This window comes from Amia ocellicauda, chromosome 1 (assembly GCF_036373705.1).
Source record: "Amia ocellicauda isolate fAmiCal2 chromosome 1, fAmiCal2.hap1, whole genome shotgun sequence".
Lineage (NCBI taxonomy): Eukaryota > Metazoa > Chordata > Actinopteri > Amiiformes > Amiidae > Amia > Amia ocellicauda.
Window position 1 is genome coordinate 20,133,256 of NC_089850.1, and position 24,060 is coordinate 20,157,315.

The window sequence follows — 24,060 nt, forward strand, 5'->3', positions numbered from 1 at the left end:
CCTCCTTCCATGTGAGCGACAGCAGGCACTGCCACGGCATTAGTCGGACGGACGGTTAATAATTAAGAGAGAAAAATCCACTTATTTTCGTTCCCCCGGAGAGAGAGACTGAATCTTTCTGCATCGGAGAACAGTAGATATTATATCTTGTGTTTGTTCAGCAGCAGTCAAAGGCTGCCCAGACGATTAATACGTCGGATGGCCTTGGAGGATGCACGTTCACCAGTTGCTCCCAGGTTCTTGAGGTTAATTCCTAACTAGCCGGGCCTGGGAATACCTCTCTACCTGGGAGAATATAGCGCCTGGAAAACAGTCAGCGCACCTTGGGATGGCACATGCGTCTGAATAATCGCTTCTCCTGTGTTTACGGGCCTCTGATAAAAACCCCATCCATCCGTGTGCTGCTTTGACCTTCTCAGTAAATCAGAAATGGCAGCTACAGTCTACCAGTGATGGAAGGTGCTTGACTACGTGAACGGTTATACAGCCACCTTCTCTGAAGTCGCCAAGCGAGGCTGTTGGTCGACTGGAACTTCCCACACTTGTACCGAGCCCCACTTACAGGCAATTCATTCTCTTTTATTGACACTGTTTCTTTCAGCGTTCATAAAACTTATCACCTGTTTTTCCAAATGAGGAAGAAAAACGTCACAGAAAAGTTTGAGGGCTAATTTTAGTTAAAAGTAAATTACGTTTTTTTCTTCCCATATCAACGACTGTTTTTCTTTCTCTCTCTTTTTTTTTTTTTTTAACGGTGGTCAATTTAATGTGACATTGAAGTTTTGCGAATATGCGCCAGAGGACTTTGGCCTAAAAAGACACGTGAACGTTACACTAAGGGTCAGGGGAAAGTTAAGTGGGGATGATGTTATAAATAGTCCAAATGACTACATTTGCCAGGTTATATTATTATTATTATTATTTTTATTTCTTGGCAGACGCCCTTATCCAGGTGTATGTATATGTAGTAATTCCTATTTTTTTCCCACTTAAATTCTAAAGGGGGGAAATGAAAGAGAAAGGTTAGGATTTGCGAGTGCTTGAGTGAATGAATAAGGAGTTCATTGATTTGTTATGGTCATAATGTCAGGGAATTAAATCCCTGTGTATGCCTGCCTTGAAGAGGATGCAGAGGCCTTCCCTATCTGAGCAGGATTTCAGGGAGCTAAAGGACCAATGTCCTGTTGAAACCAAACCAGACAGCAATCGGTAAACATGAATCTGAGGCAATCGATTGTCTATACGAGCTGAAACCTTCCTGCGTGATAAACCCTGGGCTCAAGTGTCACTTTATCAAACAGATTCCAGGTTTTCCCCTTTCAGATAAAGATGGTTTCATAGCTATAGGGTACAGAGAACGTGATGCAACCAAGGTTCAAAAAATATTCAGCCTTGGAAGAGCCATCAGGCCTCTACTGGAAGGCTGGGTAAACAAACTTAATAGCTGATACGCCCGGCCTTGTGTGGACATTTTGTTTTTAATTCTTAAGAAAACTTCAGACAAATGCCATCTGTCCGCTTCTCAAGGTGTATATAGCAGACTGCCAAGGACAGGGGTTAACCCCCCCAGATAAAGCCCATCGCTGCGTTTCATACGCCTCTGATCTACACTTGTGCCAGCGCTCCTTCAGCCAGGCTATACACATGATCCCTCTCATCCCTGCAATGGAGGCATTTGCTCTTGTATAAATTCAAATGATGAATGATTATTATTTTTTAATTTTATTTTATTCTCCTGGGTGTATTGACTTGAACGCTGATTGTAGCAGAAGTAATCAAGAATAACAAGAAAAAAAAAAGGTATTTACTTCCTCCTTAATTCAACCTGCAGAAGCAAAACAAAATGCATGTATCTGCACACAAGAGCTGCTGGGAAGGTACTGTCAGCAAACAGAGCCCTTCTATCTATTGTGTAGCAAGCCTAGGAAGCCCAAGGAGTAATTAATAAGTCAATAAAATACAGAAATGGGTTGCTCCCACCCTCAGGATAAACCTGCGCAGTTTAAAAAGAGTGGTTAAGACTGCGTCTAGTTCACTCCACTAATTGAGCCATTTCAGCCACACACAAAAAAACAAAAACCTCCGCTCCCTGCTGGGATAGCCACTCTCCACGGCCTTGACAAAAAGACCACAGGGAGGTCAAGGAGGGTCAATATGGGCTAGGCAAAGGGGTTACAAAGTCACTTGCGTCTCTTATTGCATCTCAACTGGCCATCCCCAAAAAAAAAAAAATTGGGAGGGTAAAGGGGCAGGAGGACATCTGGAGAGAAAAAGAAAAAAAGGAAAAAAAAGACAGAATGGCCTAAGGAACAAAGTCAGGATAAAGAGGCAGCTTGGATTTGGGCTTCCTTGTCTGATGAAAAAAAAAAAAAAAAAAAAAAAACTAAAAAGGGGCCAGGCAGCGAGACTAATGAAGCGATGGGAAGACGGGACGAATGCCAGGGAGAGAGAGAAAGAGAGAGAGAGAAAGGGAAGACGTACATCAGATCTGCAGATGTGTCAAGGCCCCCCAGAGCAAAATAATGACATAATCACCATTGGTGTCACAGACCAGACTGCACACAAGGTGACATGGGAAAGGGGAAACAGAACCAGGCTTGCACAGCCTCCAAGTACACAGTTAAAGATCTCTCCCGAATTATTTATTTTTTTCTGTCCCCTTTGCGAGTCAGTTCCTGAGGGGTGGGGGCAAGAAGCTTCCTTAAACTTTCTAAAGTGAAGAAATACAATAACAAAAAACACGAAAAAAGGTTGTCTCCTATGGAAATAACATTCTTCCTGTGCGTCGCTCCTGTGATCCCAGAGATCCCCTGCTCCGCTCCAGCTCATAACAAGCCCCGGCAGCTGCTCCCTTTGCTAAATGTGAAAAATGTTTCGGCAATTTGAAGAAAGCACTTCATACAGACAGACACTTACAAGATGTTCACAGTTCACGCTGGAATATCGCAACCGCTCTGTGAAGTGTGAGGAGGCAGGTCGAAACTTTCAAGTGTGAGATGTGCGTGGGTTTGCCCAATCAGAGCCTTCAATTCGGACTAGCTTTGTTCATATTTCTTCATTATTATTATTATTATTATTATTATTATTATTATTATTATTATTATTATTATTATAGGCTTGATTCTGTATACACAAAGAGCTGGCATTTACGGTCATGTTCATGAACTGGCAGCGGTCGACATCACAGGGGAATTAGCCGGCAAATGAACTTTCAGAAACCTCTCTTTGTTCACCAGCCCCCTTCTCCTCTCCCTCAGACACTACCACACTGGCCAGATCAGTGTTTATACAGCAAAGTGCAGCGAGAATCAGATCCACAGGACGATGGCTAAGACCCAAGAGCCGGACACACCATGCAACAGCGTGGTCATGGAAACCATTTGAAATGAGAAGGGGAAGGAGGTGGGAGGAAAAAAAATATGGAGTCCCTCTGTTCTTGCAGCATTCAGGTTGAGGAACATAATATTATTATTATTATTATTATTTTTATTATTATTATTATTATTATCTACAGAAAATCTGATCAATTTTCATGTGGATAAAAGATTGCAGCAAATATATACAGTTTTCAGAATAAATAGTGCTTTTCTAAAAATGATCACTCATTTAGGTTGTTTGCGGCTTTCCTGGCAAATTTTGAAGGAGAAAAACAAAAACAAATAAGAGAAAGGTTTGTGATGTCTGTATGGAGGGAGAGAGTGAGAGATTAGCCCCTGTGTGCAAATTAGGATCCATTAATAAGTCATTTCCACTAGCAGAAACAAAAAAACACTGAAAGCTTTGTATAAGACGATCTAATCACTTGAGAGCTCTCTCTTTTCTATAGAAGCTAGGTGTTTGTGTGCCTACAGCTGTCTGGGTTTTAAGTGACTTTTGTCAGCTATAAGTGGGAGTCTGCTTGAGGAGAGAGAGAGAGAACAAAGAGCTGAGCATTAAGTACAGCCAGATATAATGCTGCCTTTATTGCCCCTGATTAAACATGTATGAGTAAAGCTTACATTTTTTATGAGATTTAAAGGAATATATGTATTTCACAACGCTATCTTTCAAACTTCTGCCGAAGTCTTTTGTATGAAAACTATAAAGGGGTATTATTTGACACACTGTTCAGAAAAAAATGGATCACTTTGGCATTGACAGCAGTGTTGTAGACTGTCCTGCGTACCACGGTAAACATTTTTTTTTTTTTTTTTTTCCCAAAAGAGATGAAAAGCAAGCAACAAGCAAGTGTGTTTTGTGGCTTTTTCTCTCACACAGCTTGCACCTCAGACACAATAAAATATAATAGACAAGAGATGCATAAAAGAGGAAGGCTCTGTGAAATACTTGGAAATAGTTTTGCCAATGACGGATATACCGGGAAAGGAAAATGATACTTCCTAACAACAACAAACTTGGGTTCTGCGGAGTGGAAATGACACCTTGAGTGCTACATTCATGTTGAAAGGGTGTGGCATAAAAACCTTGCAAAAGCAAAAAAGTTCCAAGTCATCAACACCTGTTTCCTTAGCATGATGTGAACGGGCTGCAGCAGGGCATACGTAAATGGGACACGACCATATTGCATTAGAGAATTAAATGAAGTTCACTTTCTTAGGCCTTACGGGTCTTTTATTGACGTCAGGGGTGTACGTTTCCCCCAGGGTCGTATTCCTAGCTCTCGTGGTCTGTGAAGTATGAGTCCTGTAGACCACATCATCCTAAATCATGCTCATTGATCCCGATTAGGGAGGCCGAGTCCCTTTCATCTGGGCTCATGTTTAACATTGCGGGTGTTTCTGAAAGGTAGTCCTCTGCAATAACCAGAGGAACACGCAGAAACCAAAAACCGTGAATCCTGTATCTCATTCAGATACTCAGCTCATGACATGATACTATAGCTCATGACAGCAGACAAAAACGTGCATTAGCAAGGTGAGGCAAGGGATTCACTAAAAACAGTAGCTAGTCTTTACAAAACACTAAATGGGATTCACCAAGGGAAGAAATATAGTTCTTTATTTTATTCCTTAAAGAAAGTGTCTGTCAACCTACCTTCTTCAAAAAAAGAAAAAGAAAAAGGAAAACTGCTTACTTCAAACACATATGTGTGTTTGCATGGCATCCTGCTACTTCCCCCCACTCTCCTCAGGTGTAGGAATACCCTTTCATCCAAGGAGATCATGTTACCTCAAACCTGCTTTAATGTCCTTCCTTCTGATCTGAATTCAAATACTGCATCCAAATCAAATTCATAAACATGCATTTAACATGTGCTCTTAAGGACACCAACTGTGACTGGGCCTCAAGGGCACAGATCCACTCATCTTGTGGGACCGGGCGGTGACATTTCTCTGCCCAAAACTAGACTTGCTTCCAGGGCAGAACTTTAAAAGGTGTTCTTCTGGGCCTCTGTGAGTATAATGCGTCAATTTTACCATGGAGAGAGGGGCTAGATTAGTGTGGTGCCTAACTGTACAAAACGCCTCACAAGATGACAACCAGCAGATGAATGCAGAATCAGTTTGCAAAATAAGAAGCCTACTGATCTTCAACACAGTTCTGCCTTTAACAGGTGTTTTGGTGCAGAGTTGTACGTTCCCTTTTACGAACTCCAAGCTATTACATTATTTGAATTTACTTGTGTTACTCACCTAGAAGAAAAAATAAAGTCTAAGATTTTCCCTCTTGTGGCTGTCAGAGCAATCATGATGAAGTGCGATACATATTTTTTTCCTTCTCTGTTCTCCACTTGAAAGCTTCCAAAGCGAAGCACATTTAACAAGCTCAAGGTGCACACTATACACACAGCGTTTCAGAAATACATACAGGCAGTTTGAAATGATCCTAAGTGGGCTGAAAATGGGTTTCACAGCTGATTAATTTCTATCACACGGAGCACAGTAATAAAGAGGTGATATTACACAAGTTTGTTTTCATCGATTGTCATTTGAATCCCTCCAGTCGGGACATTTCTGGGTAAAGATGACAGGTAATGGATGACATTAACAGGCAAGACAGAACTGTAGCATCTGAAATTTGTAAACCTATTATGTGCGTATTTATTAAGTAGTCATAGATGTGTGACTGTTTTTACATCCATTGCTTTTATACGACAGCTCTTTTCAGGAACACTATCTCAATTTATTATAAAACAGAAAAAAGGTATATAACAAAAAAAATAGCAAGATATTTACCATATAAAACCCTAATGAGAATAAAACTTGTTTATATACCAAAAAAAAAAAAAAAAGCAATCCAACACAACTTTCAAGACTGGAATGTTCCCAATGTCAAGTCAACATCTCTTCTCGCAACTAGTTAAAAATTCACTTGTAAAAACAAACTCGCCAGTTTCGAAGCTGTAAAAACAGAATAAAGCGAGTGCGCAACTGCTCGCCATCCCAGGAACAAAAACAATGATCACAAGACACTGGGGAAACACAAATAAGACCGACCATATCGTCAACACGGCAGATCCAGTTTGTTACAATTACAACGCACTTTAAAATACTTATTTGCAAAACTAATAATCTAGTTCGGACGCAGGTGCATCATTCTCAAAATGGAATATAGCAAAGAGATACGATTGCCTTAAATATGATTTTGATATTTTCATTCAAATATGACCAAGTATAAAAGTCTGCTTTTCAGAGCATTGATGTCATAGGAAAGTCTTAAGCTATCAACAGTGTTCCTTCCTTTCTTTACCTGTGTATTACCTGATCAAATACATATCAGACGAACTACCTGTAAGTCAATATTCAGACTGATGGACGCACAAAAGTGTGATTTGTAAAGGGAGCTCACACCTTAAACTGCGCATCCGATGAGGTTTAAATCAGGGGAGGCTACAATATCAGGTCTGATCATGTAGCACAGTGTATCTGCTGGAAACCCTGAGTCCAGCAAAATGGTAAACAGGAAACAGAAGTGTGCACAGAGCTGGACATTATAGAAGCAGCACAGTACAGTGCAGCAGACCAGGACTTAACTGCAGGTAATGGGAAAACGGGACTCCTTGAGAATACGGCTGGTTTACGAGGAGGCCGGGACCCCCTGCGGCCCGTGCAGTGGCAGCTCTTTCTCAGCTCTTATTAATAGCCCCTTTGCTGGAGTGCGGGGGGGGGGGGGGGGAAAGAAAGCAAAAAAAATAATAAAATAAAAATAAAAGGACTGAGGGTAAGGGGAGCTGAATGTCAGACAATAGGCAGTGGCAGCGAAAGCAGCATCCACTCAGACTTTGAACTTTTCCGTGTCTCAGAAGGACAATTAATTATGAAGGCCTTTGGGGTAGGTCAGATCGGGGGAAAATAAAATAAAAAAAAAGAAAAAAGAAAGAAAAAAAGAAAAGAAAACAGGTTTACTAGCCTCTCTCTCCTGAAGTGTAGTGCAGTACCCTGTAGGGTCTCTGAGGAACTTCTTACTAATACGTTTACCCTCCCTGTGCTGTAAGCTTCATTTTCCTAAAGAATTAATCAGTACAACACAAACAAAAGAGGGTCAAGGATTTACAATATTATATATAATATAGAGACATCAAATTGTAAATCCTTGACCCTTTTTTGTTGGTGTTGTACTTTATGCTAAAAGTGCTTTGAGCTGCTTTTAGTATAAAGGGCGCTATATAAATAACGTTTATCATTATTACTACTTGTGTTGTTTGTGTTTATATATAAATCGATATCCTTTGTCTAGTTAAGATTTTAGGAAGGACGAGGAGGAAGAGGGTGCTTTTCAACAAATCAATCCAGGGAAGGAGGGAAGACAAGACAAGACAGAAACAAAGAACTGAGACAACTTCTTCTCCTTCTCCTTCTACCTCCCATATGAAACAGGGTAACTGATAAGGCCCGACACCTGATACCTAAAGACACGACTCCCGTCAGCTCTTGAAGTCAAAGGGCTCCTCTGTGCTGTACACTGCCGGCCCTGCAGGCTTTTCAAAAGGCAGAGAGATCACAGGGCGCCAATGAACATCCTTTAAACGTCACTTAGCAGGAGGGAGGGAAGGAGAGGCCGATAAGGAAAAAAAGACTGCGAGTAAGGAAGCTTGACAGGGTTTCTGAAGGAAAGATGAGACCCACTTCTAGTCAGCCACATGTCTTTTTATCCTCCACACCATAGAAAGCCTCAACCACTCAGTAAGAATTAAATATGAAAAATAATTTAAAAATCAGGCACGGTCATACAGGAGCTCTTTTAACAGCCCCTCTCATTGTACTGAAGATCAAATTCTACTAAAAAAAACAAAATGGTAACAAGCCCAGCGTCAGCGCACACGGAGAGTTCAGAGTAAGAGCGCACCTCTCCTACTCCCTGACTGCTCACACCTGCTGTAGTCACACAACACTGTCATCACACAAAGCACACAAGCTCACAAAGCTTTGAGCAAGGAACCCATTCCACACAGTGAGCGTCTATTTAACCCGAGTACCAATTCCAAGGCAGAAATAATCATCCACACGGCTCACACACATGTTCATGACAGTTTAACAAAAAGCCACAGAAGCACCTTCTCTAGTCAAGATCATAGCTTTCTTACCAACTGGTATAGTTTAGGTCTGCTATCTATCTCTGTAATGTTATCAGTTTAGATAATGCCAATATTGTCTTTCTCCCCCTCCTTGACAACAATGCTAGTTGCGGAGTGGGACCAGTCGTAATTACACTGCAAACTATCTTACAAAGCTTGAAAGGGAGGGAAACCCCCCCCCACACTACCAGAGACAAAAAACATGAACGCAGCAAAGGTAATTAATGAACTTGCTTTAATTACAGCTTCTGCGTGTTTCGCGAGGAGGAATGCGACAATTATGTCATTAAAAGTTTGTAGGGGGGGCAAATTTAAAGAGGATGAAAGAAGCAAGGCAGCAGAAGGAGAAAAAAAAGCAACAACAAAGAAATCTCAAAGGAAAAGAAAGCATATTACTGGTGCACAATGACAGACCAGATTAACATCAAAAGATCAGCAAAACAGAGGACATATTCATTCTAGAGACAGGACCAAGGTGGAAGGAACTTTGATGATGCTAAATTTGGCAAAGACGCAACTTGCTGAATCGGCTGAGGTTCCAGTTTCATGCTTCTGTGCAAGCAATGTTTGACAGGTAGAAAGAGGGGGAAAAATGGGGGTGAGAAAAAGTATTGAAAGTGGGGGTGACTTTTAAAATTAATTAAATAAGAAAGTAAAGAAAATAGAAATCCGAGGGCACTTATTGTCAGCACTTTCGCAGTGTGACGGGGTTCGAACCTGGCAGATTGCAACATGCGTGTCACAGAGGAGGACAAACGACACAAAACAAACGAGCCTCACTGGAGTCGAGACGGGTCCGTCTGGGAAATTTGCATCGCTGCGCAAATTTTTCCTTGTGCTTAGTCCCTAATCGCCTCTTGCATCTATCTGCACAGACACCTGTAGAGGCCACACCGCTCGGGTTATGCAAACCGCGTCCCTCCTAACTAATTTCTCAGCCAACAAAAGTCTTATGTTTTTTTTTTCCTTCTTTTTCTTTTTTTCTTGGAGTTTGCAAATCCTACGTTTATGTATGTAAATAGGACTGATTCATGTTCCCCATAACAAAGGGAAATGCTTCTCTCTCTGTGCCTACCAACACACCAGCCCGACTTCCATTGAGAGAACCAACATATGTTTTCCACAGTCTTTAAAAATATACTAAAAATAAATACACAAGTTCAAGAAAAAATGCTACAAATATGCTTGGATACATGATCATGTGAATGGAGTAGGAGTGTTGGGAGAGGCAGTTTAGTGCAGACTCAAGCTCTTGTTTGAAAGTGATACTGGGACTTCTCTCTTACCCATGTCTTTTGCTTTTACCATTTTAAATGCTGAAAAATAGGTCACAACGTAAACCCAGTTCCTCCAGTTTGTGTTGCAGCAAACTGAATATATTCCTAAGTGTTTATATTGCAAGCTACAGCTTTAACATTAATTGCAGTTGGAGTTTAGATGGCCAACAGTTTTTTCAGTTAAATAAAACATGCAGAGAACAAAAGAAAATCAAGAGTTAAGGCTGGTCTAAGTACCAGCTGATGTGGTCTGACATAATTTAGAGACAACAATACGTGTCACGTGTTAAATTCAGGGGGAATAAAAGGCTAATGAATAAACAAATGGAGGCGTCTGGGCAACAGCACTGCAGAGGGACATTCAGGCCCCGTCTCTACAGCTCTGAGGCCGACTCCTTCCGCACGAGAAACCAGACAGGGTCCTACCTCAAAGTCGTTGGCCTTGTTGTAATGCATGTTGAGCGCGCGGTACAGCTCACAGTCCCGGCTCACGCTCAGCTCCTCCACCCCGGTCACTCCGTCGTTGATGGCTTGCCTGGCGAACTTCTCCATCTGGATGTAGTAGAACTCACGGAAATTGCTGAACCACTTGATGAGCTGGGATGTGATGCACCTGTTGAACTGGAGAAGGTGGAGGGGAGGAAAGAAAGAAAGAAGAATCAAACCATTAGCTCTGAAGTGAACACCTGGCAAGGTTGAAGTAAAAGTAAAAGCACATGGTACACAATCAATCTGTTAGGGCTAATGTGTGTGTGACTCAATTTTACTTTCAGTGTGTGAATATTATTTGATTTGCATTGATCTATAGGTACAGATCAGGGACTGATGCCAATGGACTCTGCATAAGTGGGGCTGAACCTCCCAAAGCCATACGTCAAATTAGCTCTACACTCTTCTTGTGTTGTATTCAGGTCAGCTTTTAGTGAAAGACACTATTTAAAATGGCAGGGTTGTATATTTAATCTATTTATTTATTCAGTCATTCATTTATTCATTATCCCATTCACCTTGCTGTATGTCAGCAAAGTAAAATTGCTTTGAAGGAGCTCCGGACTCTAAACGAAAGCCACTACATTCGAGAAGTCCTTCCTTTGTTTCCCCCACAGTAGTGGTTAGATAAGAAATTAGTTGCAAAGTGATTCCTAAAACCTCATTCTGGTCACTTAATGAACTGAGGGGTTTAAGTAAAACGAATCACGCATCCACTCAGCTTTAAAAGATGGAAATGAAGTGATGTGGTTACATAAATCGGTCTTTAAAAAAAACAACTTTGCAGCCAAACTTTTCTTGCTCCTTTTAAACTCATGTGGTAAGTGTTCAAAGTGGGTCCCTGGTCACTTATTGCAGCCCAGGGGTTTCCGGTTTTCATTCCAGGTCTTAATTGCTTAATTGACGGGGAATCAAGACAAATCACACTGCTTATTCCAGGTGCGCAAACCCAGCCACACAAAAAGTGGATCGGCCTACCCCTATCCTGGGTAGTAAGCATGGAGGAACTCTGACACTATCAACAATTTACAGACCACAGGGAAGACTCCATTAGAACTACAATGACATCACTATCAAGCACTTAATTTACATATCTGCAAGTTAGGTAGCTGTCACTTGCCACAAGCCGTTTTTAGACTATGACTTGTTGAACGAATAATCATACTGAGTGACTGAACTAACATTGTGAACCGGCAGTCAAACATCTGATAACTGTGTGAGATTTGTAAGCACTAAATATGTTGCATTAAGAAAAATAATAAACTGATTGTATTATTATTAAGAATATATGTATATTATATACACACATTGTTTTCTACATAACTTTCTAAAACAAAGGTCTTTAAAAATTTCCAGAGGACTCTGTGTTGTATCCTGTGTTTTTGGGTGGTTGTTGTCTGATAGATTGCGGTGGAGGATCCACTAGTGCTGCACGGGCAAGCTAGCCGGCTTTCTGCCCTTTGACCCTGTCAGGTGACCTCTGTGACAGCAGCATGTGCTACAGCCTTCAGCAAAGAGGACTGGCGAGCATTCACAGGACAGCTGAGTTGCATTTAGCCAAGTTAAAACCAATAAATCCAAAGGGCTTTATGTTAGCTGCTATGACATACAACCTCCTGCCTTTTGTCATTGCCGGTATTCATCAACCCCCCCCCACCCTGGCTCTCCTGCTCTCCCTCCCTTCACCAGAAAAAAAAAAAAAAAAAACAGGGGTGTGCATTAATCAAAAATCAACAGCAAGCACTTATCTACCACTGGTCATGAGAACATGCAGGCCTCCAGTCAGAACGACAGCTAAAGTGAATGTGGAGAGAGGAGGGGGCGGGCAGGGGGAGAGGAAGAGGGGCTGGAGGGGAGCGCAGGGGAGGGGGGGTGATGGTGTAATTACCGTGCAGAAAGTTGTTTCTATGCTCGCAAATTTAAGATAATGAAGTGAATGGAAATTCATGGCAGGGAATCTAAGTAGCGGAGGAAACAGAAGCTGGGAGGGCTGCTCCTTCTCCCAAAAGGCCAGCTTGCATCATAATTGCTGTGCAGTTGCAAGAGTTCTTACAGATAATTGACCAGAAAATGATTAAGTCATCATCAAAACGCGCTCCTGCCTGGAAGAGTTCAAACATGTACTTAACCTATCCAAGAATTATATATGCGCTTCTGTGTGCCTTCTCTGTCTGTGTTCCAGCCTAGCAGGGAACATGATTTAAAAAAAAAAAAAAAAAAAAGCAAGAAAGAGAGAGAAAAAAAAAGAAAAGACAAAGTGAAGGACCCCTGGTTATCTGATCTCCTGGTCGACAATTTCAATAGAACTTAAACCCATTAGGATCCTGCTGAACTTGGAGTTCTTTACGTTTTTTTTTTTTTTTTTTTTTTTTATCTCGGCAGCAAAATACACTGTCCAAATTTCCAGACACTGAGATAAGGACCACAGGCCCCCATGACGGCTTACTGTTCCTTTTTAATTCTTTTAGAATAAGAAACAAAACAGTACAAAATGATAGGAGGCTGTGCACTGGGGAATGAAAATTGCTTTGACATGGAGATTAGGCTACGGCATTGTTACAAGACATTGTCTCATATGAACAAGGCTAGGAGAGGGAGGGGGGGAGGAAAAAAAAGGAAAAAAGGAGAAAAGAGGGATGAAGGGGGGGATTTTTTTTTCTAGAATGGCCCACGGATGACATAATGGAGACTACAAAAAAAGTAAGTCCGCATGACATTATTTGGCAGAATGGCATAAAAGGGAGATTTAAGGGGTATTGTTGTGGCATAGAAATACCAGAGATGCAGCGGACAAAGAGAGAGCTGCTGGAACGTGACAACTCAGCAATTAAGGATTTTGTCATCCGCTTGTCAAACAAATATTACCTCCCCTCTCTTCACTCACTCACTCACACACACTCACACACTCACCTCCAAGTCACTGGTGAAAAGAAATTTAATAAATATACCATCCTTATTTTAAGAATGGTCACTTTATCCTTGACGAAGCAAAGGTGACCTACAACTCATTTGGTTCTGGATTTTAGGTGGGGGGTAAACGATTATATCCTTGCCAGACCTTACATATTAATGAGGGATATTAAGGAAAAGAAAAGGAGAATTTATAATTAGTGATGGCCGTCTTAATTAAGCAGGACAGGCAGGTACACTGCTGTACTGTGATGTTATACTGCGCATGTTACAGGCCAAGGCACTTCAAAGTTATTAAACTTTGATCTTGATTTTCTACAAGTGCCAACCGAGTTACGCAACCCAAATCAATAACTTGAGATATGCCTTTCAATTTCCTCTATTCCTACTGATAAAAATGATTGCACGTCCATGTAACTAAATAAGTAATATCAGTATACCGACGAGGGAAAAGAAGAAAAAAAATGTAAACGAACAAGACATCTGTGGTGTGCTAATGTGTTTTTCCAAATAAACTGGAAAAAAAGAAGAAAAAAAAACCTAATTGCTACAATAAAAGGTCTGTGTTTCCACACCATAAGAGTCCCCAACTTTGATTAATGATTCCCACGGGACACCTCCGTTCTGATATTTGCTAAGGAAACTTCCTAAATATTCAATGAGCACGGTCAAAAGATGCATAAAACAAATCAATTTGACACCTTAATCTCGGCAGGCAGCAGTTGACTCAAAAGGGTGGAGAGGCTGGGAGACACCATTTCACACAGTCATGCTCAGGAGCCTGTGAAAGCCTGGGCTCCAACCCCACGATTACAATAAGGCTATTAAACGGGTTATTCTGAGATTCGCCAGGGAAGACCACTAAATCAGTTACAGAACAACAGAAAAACGGCTTTCTTAATTCACAGGTCTGGTCTGCTAACAATTTAAATATATATCAATTTAAATAAGCACTGTGTCTACGAAAAAACTAATAACACACCATGTCATAAAAAAACGATATTGAAAAATATCTGAACTAAAAGCTTTAGCGCATTCTTGTCCAGTAACCTGGTAACGCTCCAGTTAGGTATTGTCCTGATGCTTTGATCCAAAATACGAGAAGCGTGCTCTGTCAATTCAGAATTTCAGAATGGACTAATGCCCTGCACTTCAGTCAGTAGTTTAGTGGTGTCTAATAAGGGGAAGGTACAGGGCAATAATATGGGACAAAATACCACAATTGCTAAATGTGAAGGAATAAAGTTTTATTCCTGGGTAGTTAAGAAACAAATGAAAAAACCCACTGCCACCACCACCAATAAAGATTTCCCTTTTAAAACTATAGAGGGAAGTAACTAGCAATCACACTTCCATTATCAACCTTTAACAACATATAAATAAATTAAAAAAACTACGGAAGTTGGCCAAGATACTTTTGTGTAGAAACAGTGAGAGAAATGGTCTCGGAAGACAACGATCACACAAACAACCCTTCCTTTTAATAAAATCTCCATAGTGCTGAACACTGTCTCAACCATCGCTGGAGATCTGGGCCCCCATATCGCTTGCAAGTGACAGGGTTAAGGGTACCCACCAAATAATAAATGTCGCACTGACCTACAGCATCATGCAGCGTTTCGGTTCCTGACACTGACCCCCAGACACCAGCAGCTGGGGTTGCCTCCTGGATCGAAATAAAACAGCGACCCCATCACTGAGAACAGAGCCCCCATCTCCTGCCTTGACCTTTCACAAAGTGCCCTCCCTCCCCATGACCCTTTCAGCACCTCAACAGTAGGATTCTCAAAACGGGCAAAACAGGAACCTGCTAAAGTCCACTGCATGCTCCCAAATCACTTACTTCGAGTTTTTACAAAATATATAAAAATGTACAGGTGCATTTTGTATGAATCTTGACTGACTGAGAATTAGATTTATAGGGTTTTCGAAATTACTTCCCAGACAACTTCTGATATTGCCCCTTTGGAAAATCACGCTACAGCTGTCTACATCAAAAATACGGCCCTCCCCCCCGACCCCAAACATCTCTGAAGCAGCAAGTTAAACAATTAAGCACATCAAATTAGTACCCTGAAGTTGAGCTGGTGTGCAGTCTTCTCTCTCTCAAGTGATAAAGATGCAATTGGGCCTATTCAAAATGTCATGGGGAAATTAGGCTTCAGTAATTAAATGGACAGTGGCAGTGCTTGGGAGGGAGTTCACACTGGAAAGATGGAGGCTAACTTAAATTCAGCTTCTCATGTTTTTAAATTTAATTGAAGTTTATATGTTTGTAATTTCAAATGGCTACAATCCCGTTCTGACAACTAAGATGCACATTATATTAAACCACTGGAGAAGAACAAAATCGAAAACAAACAACACCACAACAAAAACTTTCCGTATTGACCCCTTATCCGCTGTACATCGTTGGGACTCAATGGACTGCTCTGGCTTCCTGTTGTAATTCTAAGAGGGTGGGAATGTTAATCTCTTTGCTGCACTGTCTGACTCCACACAATCTGCACTTCAAAATGCCACTTTGCAAACCGGAACTCAAAGTCAAACTCAGCTTTTCTCGTTTTAAAGCTTGGCTCCCGATACTCATCACAATGTCCTCAGGGCTGGCAGCAGCACTGCGAAACGAAGGTCCGAGCGATCGGGTTTGCGGATATCGCAAATAATCTCAGAGCATTTAGAGTGTGTGCTGCTGAGGGGGTGTTACTTTTGGAAGTGTGTTTTTTTTTTTTTTTGGAGGCCCAGAGCAGAACAGTAAAAGCAACTGGGATATACACACAAATAAATTTAATTTAAAAAGTAACCAAAATAATTTGAGAAAAGACTGTTTTAAAACACTGCTTTTAGTCACTTCACAAAGTTCAGCTCTTAAAGCACAGTGCGTGAAGCTCCAGACACCCTGACTACGGTAAGTGCGGGACTCTCACTGTGGGGGAAATGAACAGTCGTTGTCCAATAAGTGGAAGAGCCGCTCTCCCAAATAGACCACTTAGCGTTACAGCAGCTCACTCTCTCAGCTGTAATGAGGCCTGGTCATTTACATGTATATATAGTTTTCTAGAAAACTAGTTGCAACAGTAAACAATGACAGAATGTACAGATTATCTGGTATTAGTATACTACTGTTAATTGCCTGGGAGGGAAATGAAAAAAACTAACAAAAAAAACATGTTTACAAGCCATCTAGTTTAAGTTAGTATTATTAACTAAGTGAAAAGGGACTGAGCTATCAAATTAGAAACTGGAGGGAGCCTCTGCACCAATTAAGCACAAATTAATGTCCAATTAGACTTGAAAAGGCCATTGATGACTTATTGGGTAGTTATAGACCGCATGAATATGATCACCGGATCAAAAGTCATCAACTTCTACCACACCAATTAGCAAGTATTTACATCTTCAATAAAGGCCACATAAACCCATTTCCCACACTCATTAATGACCTATTCAGATCTAGTTAGGACTGTGTTCAATACGCACTATATAGCTGGCATTCCCATAGTTATTCATGAGCTATTCAAGTCTAATTAGTTAGTAATTTATGCTTAATCCTGTACATGCCTACTAGTTGATCCATTAAATACAAGCTTCCTATTGTGTAGCGGAGTAAGAAAGGACGGAGGAAGGAAATTAAGGCTAACGGTTTGACCTTAATTAAAACGTGTGTGATTGGGAAGATATAAACTATGCTAAGAAATATATTTTCCTTAAACCGACTGAGCTGAACACAATATTCTGATGACTAGAATGACGATATTTAACAAACTTGTATTAGGGACACAGTTTGTCAGACTTGGGTGCAGCATATAGAAATTATTTTTTATTTTTTTCATCTGCTTCATATGTACATTATTATTGGTTTGTGCATTTAAAATATACAGAGAGGGGATGATGCATTGTTTTATTTAATTAGTCTGTTGGTCTTCTCAGAACTTTCCCTATCAGAACCCTTCGTTCTATGATTTATCCAGATTAAAAAAAAAGTATATTTATATATTCACATACTGTTACACATATTTTAATAAAAATAATTAAGAAAATGAACAGAATTCTATATTTTTTTGCTTATTAATTGATGCATTTTTTATGACTTAAGATCTTAGTGAAAGAAATACATTATATTTGTAATTTAGCAGCCGTGTGATTTCTGGTCTGGCTCTGGGGTCAGGTTGCTGCGCTCCGGCACGGGTGGGACAGGTAGGGGGGGACAGGCGCTCGGTGTGGAGCTCCTCTCTCAGACCCCGGCGACAGTCAGGGGGACGAGGTCTGCGCAGAGAGAGGGGGGGAGGCAGCTGGAAGCGGACAGCCCTCACCTCCTCATTTGAATAATGCGCCCTGAATCTGTCACATTATTTATCCTCCTTATGCTCAGTGTACACTGCATCAACAACAAATTAAGTTGTAAATAAGAGACAATCAACACCATTGTTTGTTGTGTTTTTTTGTGTCTTGGGGGGGGGTTGTTTTGTGTAGTTTGTTAACCCCCCTCCCTCCCAGCTATCCCTCTTTCTTTTCTTCCTCTGTTTTTATTCTGAAGCAGCAGCAGCAGTTTAAGAAAAAAAAAAAAAAAAAAACAGCACTAAGCATCCAACAAAGGGGACGTTATACATGCACATGTCCTCATAAGCATCAGAGCATGGAAGCCTCTCGACAATTAAGAACCAGGCATTTTCTCATCAGTGCTACTTAAGTGCGAGGGAAAGAGAAAAAACGCGAAACACTAAAGTATGTCAGAGCTCTCTGCACACGGCGGGGTGAGCTGGAGAGCGGAGACTCGCCTCGATCGCATTCACACCGACGTTTGTCAAAATAAAACTCAGATGGAGGGGCTTACCTTCACGTCAGAGAAGAACATCTTCAGCATGTTGGAGCTGGGGTATCTGGTGTAGAAGAACATCAACTTCGCCTTCTTTAAGTGATTTGGTGAAAGTCCTTCCTGAATCTGGGAACATCTTGTCAAGGAAAAACTCATCTGACATCTTTGTCAAAGCAGAGGAAATTACTCTAGAAAGTTATGAAGGCTTTGAATCCGTCCCCAACAAGCAGCATAATCATTTCAAGTAACTAAATAACCAATATCCTACATTATTCTAAATAATATTAAAGTCAACATTTTAAAAGGGCACCTTGTCCTGATAATGAATGAAAAACAGCCTCCAGCTCAATATACACAATAAGTTTTGCTTTTTAAAAATTTGCAACAAAAGCCCACAATTCAAGATATGCGTACACAAGACCAAAGCTTTACATAACGCACTCTTATTTCCCTGTCAAAATAACCTATAACCCCCCCACCGCCCCCCTCAAAGAAAAAAAAAGATTTGCATATCACAGACAAAGAAAGCAGTTAACACCGCATATAAAGGAGCTTGTCATCGTTACAAGATGTGTCGAGCCCGAAAAATGTATCTAAGGTTATTTTTCCCAGTAATGAAAAGGTCTTTTGGGGGAAGAGGAAATCGATATATGTGGGTTTGCTGATCGATAAATGCCTACTTACCCTAATAAAGGCCCTATTTATCTGAAAACAGCATTACCCTCTAGATTTGTAAACAGAAGCTACTGAAAGAAGTCCCAGGAGAAAGTGAGGCTAACCGTAGCAATCTAGCCGTTCCAATTATCCTACAGCTTCTTGGCACTCTTTTGTGCGCTGTGAGTTAGGACGGGTTTGGCCACATCTGTGTCGCAGACCGGCCCTGCCATTTCCTCAGCAAATTAACGGCTTTATGATTTATCAGAAATGAAGATGCATGTGGAGAAAAATCAATGTGGCCCCACAAGGTCAATTAAAAGGGTCCATTGCAGAAGCTGCTCCCTGGAAGGGTACTACTTCTGAAGCCACACAAACAAAAGCTAAAAATAAATTGATAAATATGGGGGAAATAATAATAATAAATATACAGCTGTCACATTGCTCAACTTGGGCATATTTTAGCATTCCACTTTCAAATATTGTTTTGTATAGTTTGTGTGTGTGTGTGTGTGTGTGTGTGTGTCTATATATGTTGGGTTTAGAGAAAACAAGTCCATGAGCAAGCAAAAAACTAAATCTGAGCTGCTTCTGAGTTTTAACTAATCTATTTTTAAACAACCACAGTGGTTTCCCTCCTGAAGTATAACATGTAGGGTTATCAACAAGATTAAAAACAAAAAGAAGACTTCTCTGGGGCTTACAAACAATCACTAGAATCATAATTTATAATTTCTGCATAAAAAATAAAATGCACCCCTTACTTGAAATGTAAGGAAGCTACATTAAAATGGAAAAAATGCACAGAAAAGTTATAGGTAAATAAGGTAAATAATGTGTACATTAAAAAATCCTAGTATTACATTTGATTTATGTGCTGTGATCAATGTGATTTCACAGCTAATAATAATAATACATTATTATTATTATTTTTTTTTTCCAGTTGCTCTGGGTAAATGTCCTTCGCAGAAGAGGTGAGGAGGGGGGAATTATCTTTGTTAGCAAACTCAGAAGCAACCTCACTGAACTAGCTTTGTGTTTCAGAAGCTTAATGATTGCATAGATGATAACTCATGATTGACGTGTTTCTTGTGCCAAGAGAGGAGAGTTGAAAGAACCCTCAGTGACCTCCATTACACTGATAGGGAAGACTAAAAGAGCATTACACTCAGCAGAGCCATCTGTCAGAACGCACTAGTGAAATCGCACCGAGTGGGAGAGGCCAGTGAGGCAGGCGGAGGTGAAAAAAAAACTTTCATTCACAAATTCGATTTTATTTTATATACATATGAAATGAATATCGATAGTGTATTAATCTATAGAAAGTAGAGAATCAGAAAAGTTTCAGGTTTGCAAAGAGGAAAGATCACAGACATTTATCAACGTTACCAGAAAGCATGGCCTACTAAATAAATACGTACATGTATATATATACAGAAATAAATAAATAAAAGGGAGGGGGTGGGTAATATTAAATGACCTAGTGAGCTTCTTCATAAAATTAATTATATTGAGATGCTCTTTTCAAATTACAGTGCAGATCTGTAAACATTTCACATTAGTGATCTCCGTTAAGTGGTAAATCTGTTTAGGAGCTCAGGCCCACTGTCCTCATGCAGCAGAACTCACAGCGTTTCTCTCAACCTCCCCCCCACTTTGCTTTTTAATCGTTAGGTTTTTTTGGATCTCACATATGTGGTCCTCTCACAGCAAATGTGCTTCTTGTTATGAGAGGAAGAAATATGTGAGATTTGCAACAATGTATGAAAAGAAAAGGGAGATGGGGAAACATAGTAAATATAAATACATGAACTATCTTACAATGTTACTGCCTGGAGGGGAGACCACCATTAGGTCTGGGCCTTAAGCCGTGGAGCCCCAGAGATTTAATTTCTCCTTTTTCAATCTGCCATTCTATAGGAGTTTTTGTTTTTCTCTCCTCCGTGCCTAATGGGTTTATTTTATTTATTTGTTTATTTTCAGTCTGTAAAGTGCTCTGTGGCTACCTGTGAAGGGCGCTATACTAAGTATAAATGTATTGATTAATTGATTGATTGATATACAGAAACATCACGACTTCCTACAGAAGTTGAGAATACCACTAGGGAGGGAAAAAGCTTTACATTTTGATGATGGCAAAATGTACAGATTTTCAAACTGAAGAGAAGTAGGAGATATTCTGCCCAACTTATCTGAACTACATGAGAACTTCGAGAAACGGGCAGTGGATGATCACAGAGCAAATAATCTTTTATCAGGGCAGACAGCTCCTCTTCTGATGCATATTAATGAGAAGGCAAACAAAAAGAGAGCAATATGCACTGTTACCAACATTACAAAGGAAAATACTCGCAGTGCCTCCGACTGCCCGATATAAAAAAGCCCAAGAAACGTACCAATCATCTGCTCCTCCAACATAGACCTTTAACAGAATTTGTCTTTAATACTCTCTATAAGAGTGTTTAACCAAAACATTTTTAGGTTAAACACAAGTTAAAATTATAAATTGTTTGTTTCTTAAAACCTCCGCCAAAAAAGTATTACAAATATAGATGTAATAAAGTGAACAAATAAGCATTTTTTTTGCATAGTAAACTCTTATACCAAAATTCAACCTGTATTCCAAGAAGGCCAGTTTGTTTCCAGGTGATTTACACTCACACACACACTCTCTCTCTCTCTCTCTCTCTCACACACACACACACACACACACACACACACACACACACACACACACAATGACTCACAGCAGAACAGATCTGGTAAACATACAGCTGCAGTTCATGTAAGCTAAGCTGTATTCAAGGCCAGGAAATGAAATAAGCCCAAATAAATATTAAGGAGTTAAAAAAAAAAAAAAGACAAGGAAGGTAAGGGCAAATAGGCCATTTTCCAGTAACACAGTCTTTCCGAAAACACTCTCAGTCTCCGAAGACAGATGACACTGAATTCTGCGTGTCATGTAAAAGAGACAATGACTGTTGAAACTCAAACCAGCTGCCAGGTGTAAGGAGAAGAAAAAAAAAAAAAAAAGATGATAAATCCATAAATTAATGAAAGACATCTGCTCAGGAACATAAAAGATTAGAGTGCGCTGCAGCTGAACCTTAAGTAGTGTTCAAACAACCTGCAAATCTGTACGTTTACAAGGCAAAACATGGGAGATCGCCTCACTCCAGACGCAGGAGCAAGCAAGTTCCCGACTAAAATAAATAAATAAAAAAACTACCCAAAACAATAAAAAGAAAAAAAAACTATGGGAAAATATTAGGATCATGGCTGTGGAATATAGGTGCTGAAATTAGTATGAAAGCGATCAAGCCAAGAGTCAGAGTAAACGGGAGAGCTGAGATCAGATCACTCACTGCAGCAATCCTCGACTAATGCAGCCTGTGAGCAACGAAGAAGCCTCCTCTAATTCTGCGCTTACAGTAAATATCATATATTTTCATCTATTAAATATATATGCTCATTTGCTTACATATTAGTTATAACATTTAATCCAGGAATGAAAAACTTGCAATTCACAAATTAAGAACAACACAAAGAACAATGCTCATCTCTCGCACAGCTCCTGCTCCGTTCTTAAGGTCAGTGAATCTCCTTTGTTGAAAACTTTGCACAGCCTCTAATCTATGGGAAATGCAAAGCAACTTCACCTGCTCCCTGTGTCTTAGTGCTGCAAAACACTCTAGCTGTGCTTGGACTTTCTGTATGCAAATGTTTTGGGAACTGAACAAGGCTATTTTTCTTGAGATGCAAAGAGGCCGCGTGACAAGGAAGATCATACTACTCAGTGACAAAGACAATTGGCTGTCTGTTTCTTCAGCTATTTGAATAAAACTTAATATTTGATTAAACAGCTTCATTTGCAAATATCTAGAATGAGTTCAAGGCTAAAGCATTAACTCACTGTGCAGGTGCAATTTCTTGGCATCTTAATATGAAGCTAACCTCGCAGTGTTTACACCTAGACTCCACAACAAAAAACAAACCAGAAACTTCAGGTCCTGGGTTTACTTTGAGCAATGTTTGCTTTGTTTTTGTTAACCAAAAATACATTGCTATTAAATGTGCTAACGTTAATAGATTCCTGTAATAAAGACCGAGAACACATACATTATAATTTAAAGATTAAAAACACATAAGTGAAAGATGCCATATTAGGACTTTTTTTTTTAAAAGGACAATCTATTTTTCATGGAACACTTTAATAAAGATTTATTATTATTATTGTATACAGGGGTCATTTCCCTATACATTTATTAACATAAGCAATGGCTTTGACTCGCTAGAATACTACACAAAATTACAAACAACAAAAATAAAAAACTAAGAGGAAGAGGAAACTAGTAGGCAAGTTAAGGGATTATAACTTATATTTCTTGACATATTGTATCTATCTTCAAATAAAAAAAAAAAAGCAAATAGTGTTTGGATTAAGAAAAAAAAAATTGCTGGGACGTACAACGTAGGCCCAACACTGTCTAAATCTTTATGCTTTTGCTCAGTCTCAGAACAGCCTTCTGTACATGTCCACAAAGCCCAGAGCCGAATAATTACCCATCTGAACATGAGCATGTTCAATTAAAAAATATATAAAAATATGTTACATTTGTACAACAGGGAAAACATAGCACTATAAAGGCTTTTTCTACAAAAATTACTTGAATTAAAGTGCTCAGATTAATCTCTGTGTAAAGGGATATATAATAAGAGTCTGTTTTCACACTTCAAACACACAGTGGCCACTGAGCAAATGGAGACGCTTTAGAAACCACACGCTCGAAAGGTTAAGAAACAGACAAGAGAACCGAACGGAAGATAAACAGCTACCTGCAAACACCTGTTAACATCAGCTTCAAAGAAAGGAAGAAAAATACTCGGCTGCCAAGCAACAGCAAATGGTGCAAAGACTACCTGAGGCTGTCAACAAATCTTTATAGAAATAAGAATAGAAACTGTAATTATTTTTTTTTACAACGTGATATGATAAGAAAAATGAAGAGCTGCAGGGAGAAAGTGGTGCTTTATCACACCGAACACCCTAATGTAAATATATACAGTACTAGGAGAGGGGAAAAAAATTATGAACAATGTTTATTTTACTTGCTGTTAAATATATATATATATATATATATATATATATATATATATATATATATATATATATATATATATATATATATAAAATCTCCCATGAACCTTAAATTAAATGGCATTCTTATATCCACTGCTGCCAGTTCAGCAACAGCACTGAGGAAAAGGAAACACCTCCCTGGAATAAGACTGAAGAAGTGCTTTAAAGTGCTGAAATCATCTGTCTCACAAATCAGCTTTCTCAGATGTGCTGAACATGTATTATTATTAGAAAATATTATTCTAAAAAAAATCCTCCT

The 24,060-nt window shown here is 39.8% G+C and overlaps 1 protein-coding gene across 1 annotated transcript in view; it reads right to left on the minus strand.

Moving 5' to 3' along the window:
- prox1a (prospero homeobox 1a) overlaps positions 1-24,060 on the minus strand; it is a 42,639-nt gene that overhangs the window by 11,280 nt on the left and 7,299 nt on the right. The window contains exons 3-4 of the mRNA XM_066698027.1: positions 18,026-18,134; positions 10,219-10,413 (exon numbers count right to left, since the gene is read on the minus strand). Coding sequence (XP_066554124.1) covers positions 10,219-10,413; positions 18,026-18,134 — 304 coding nt within the window. The remainder of the gene's footprint in view (positions 1-10,218; positions 10,414-18,025; positions 18,135-24,060) is intronic.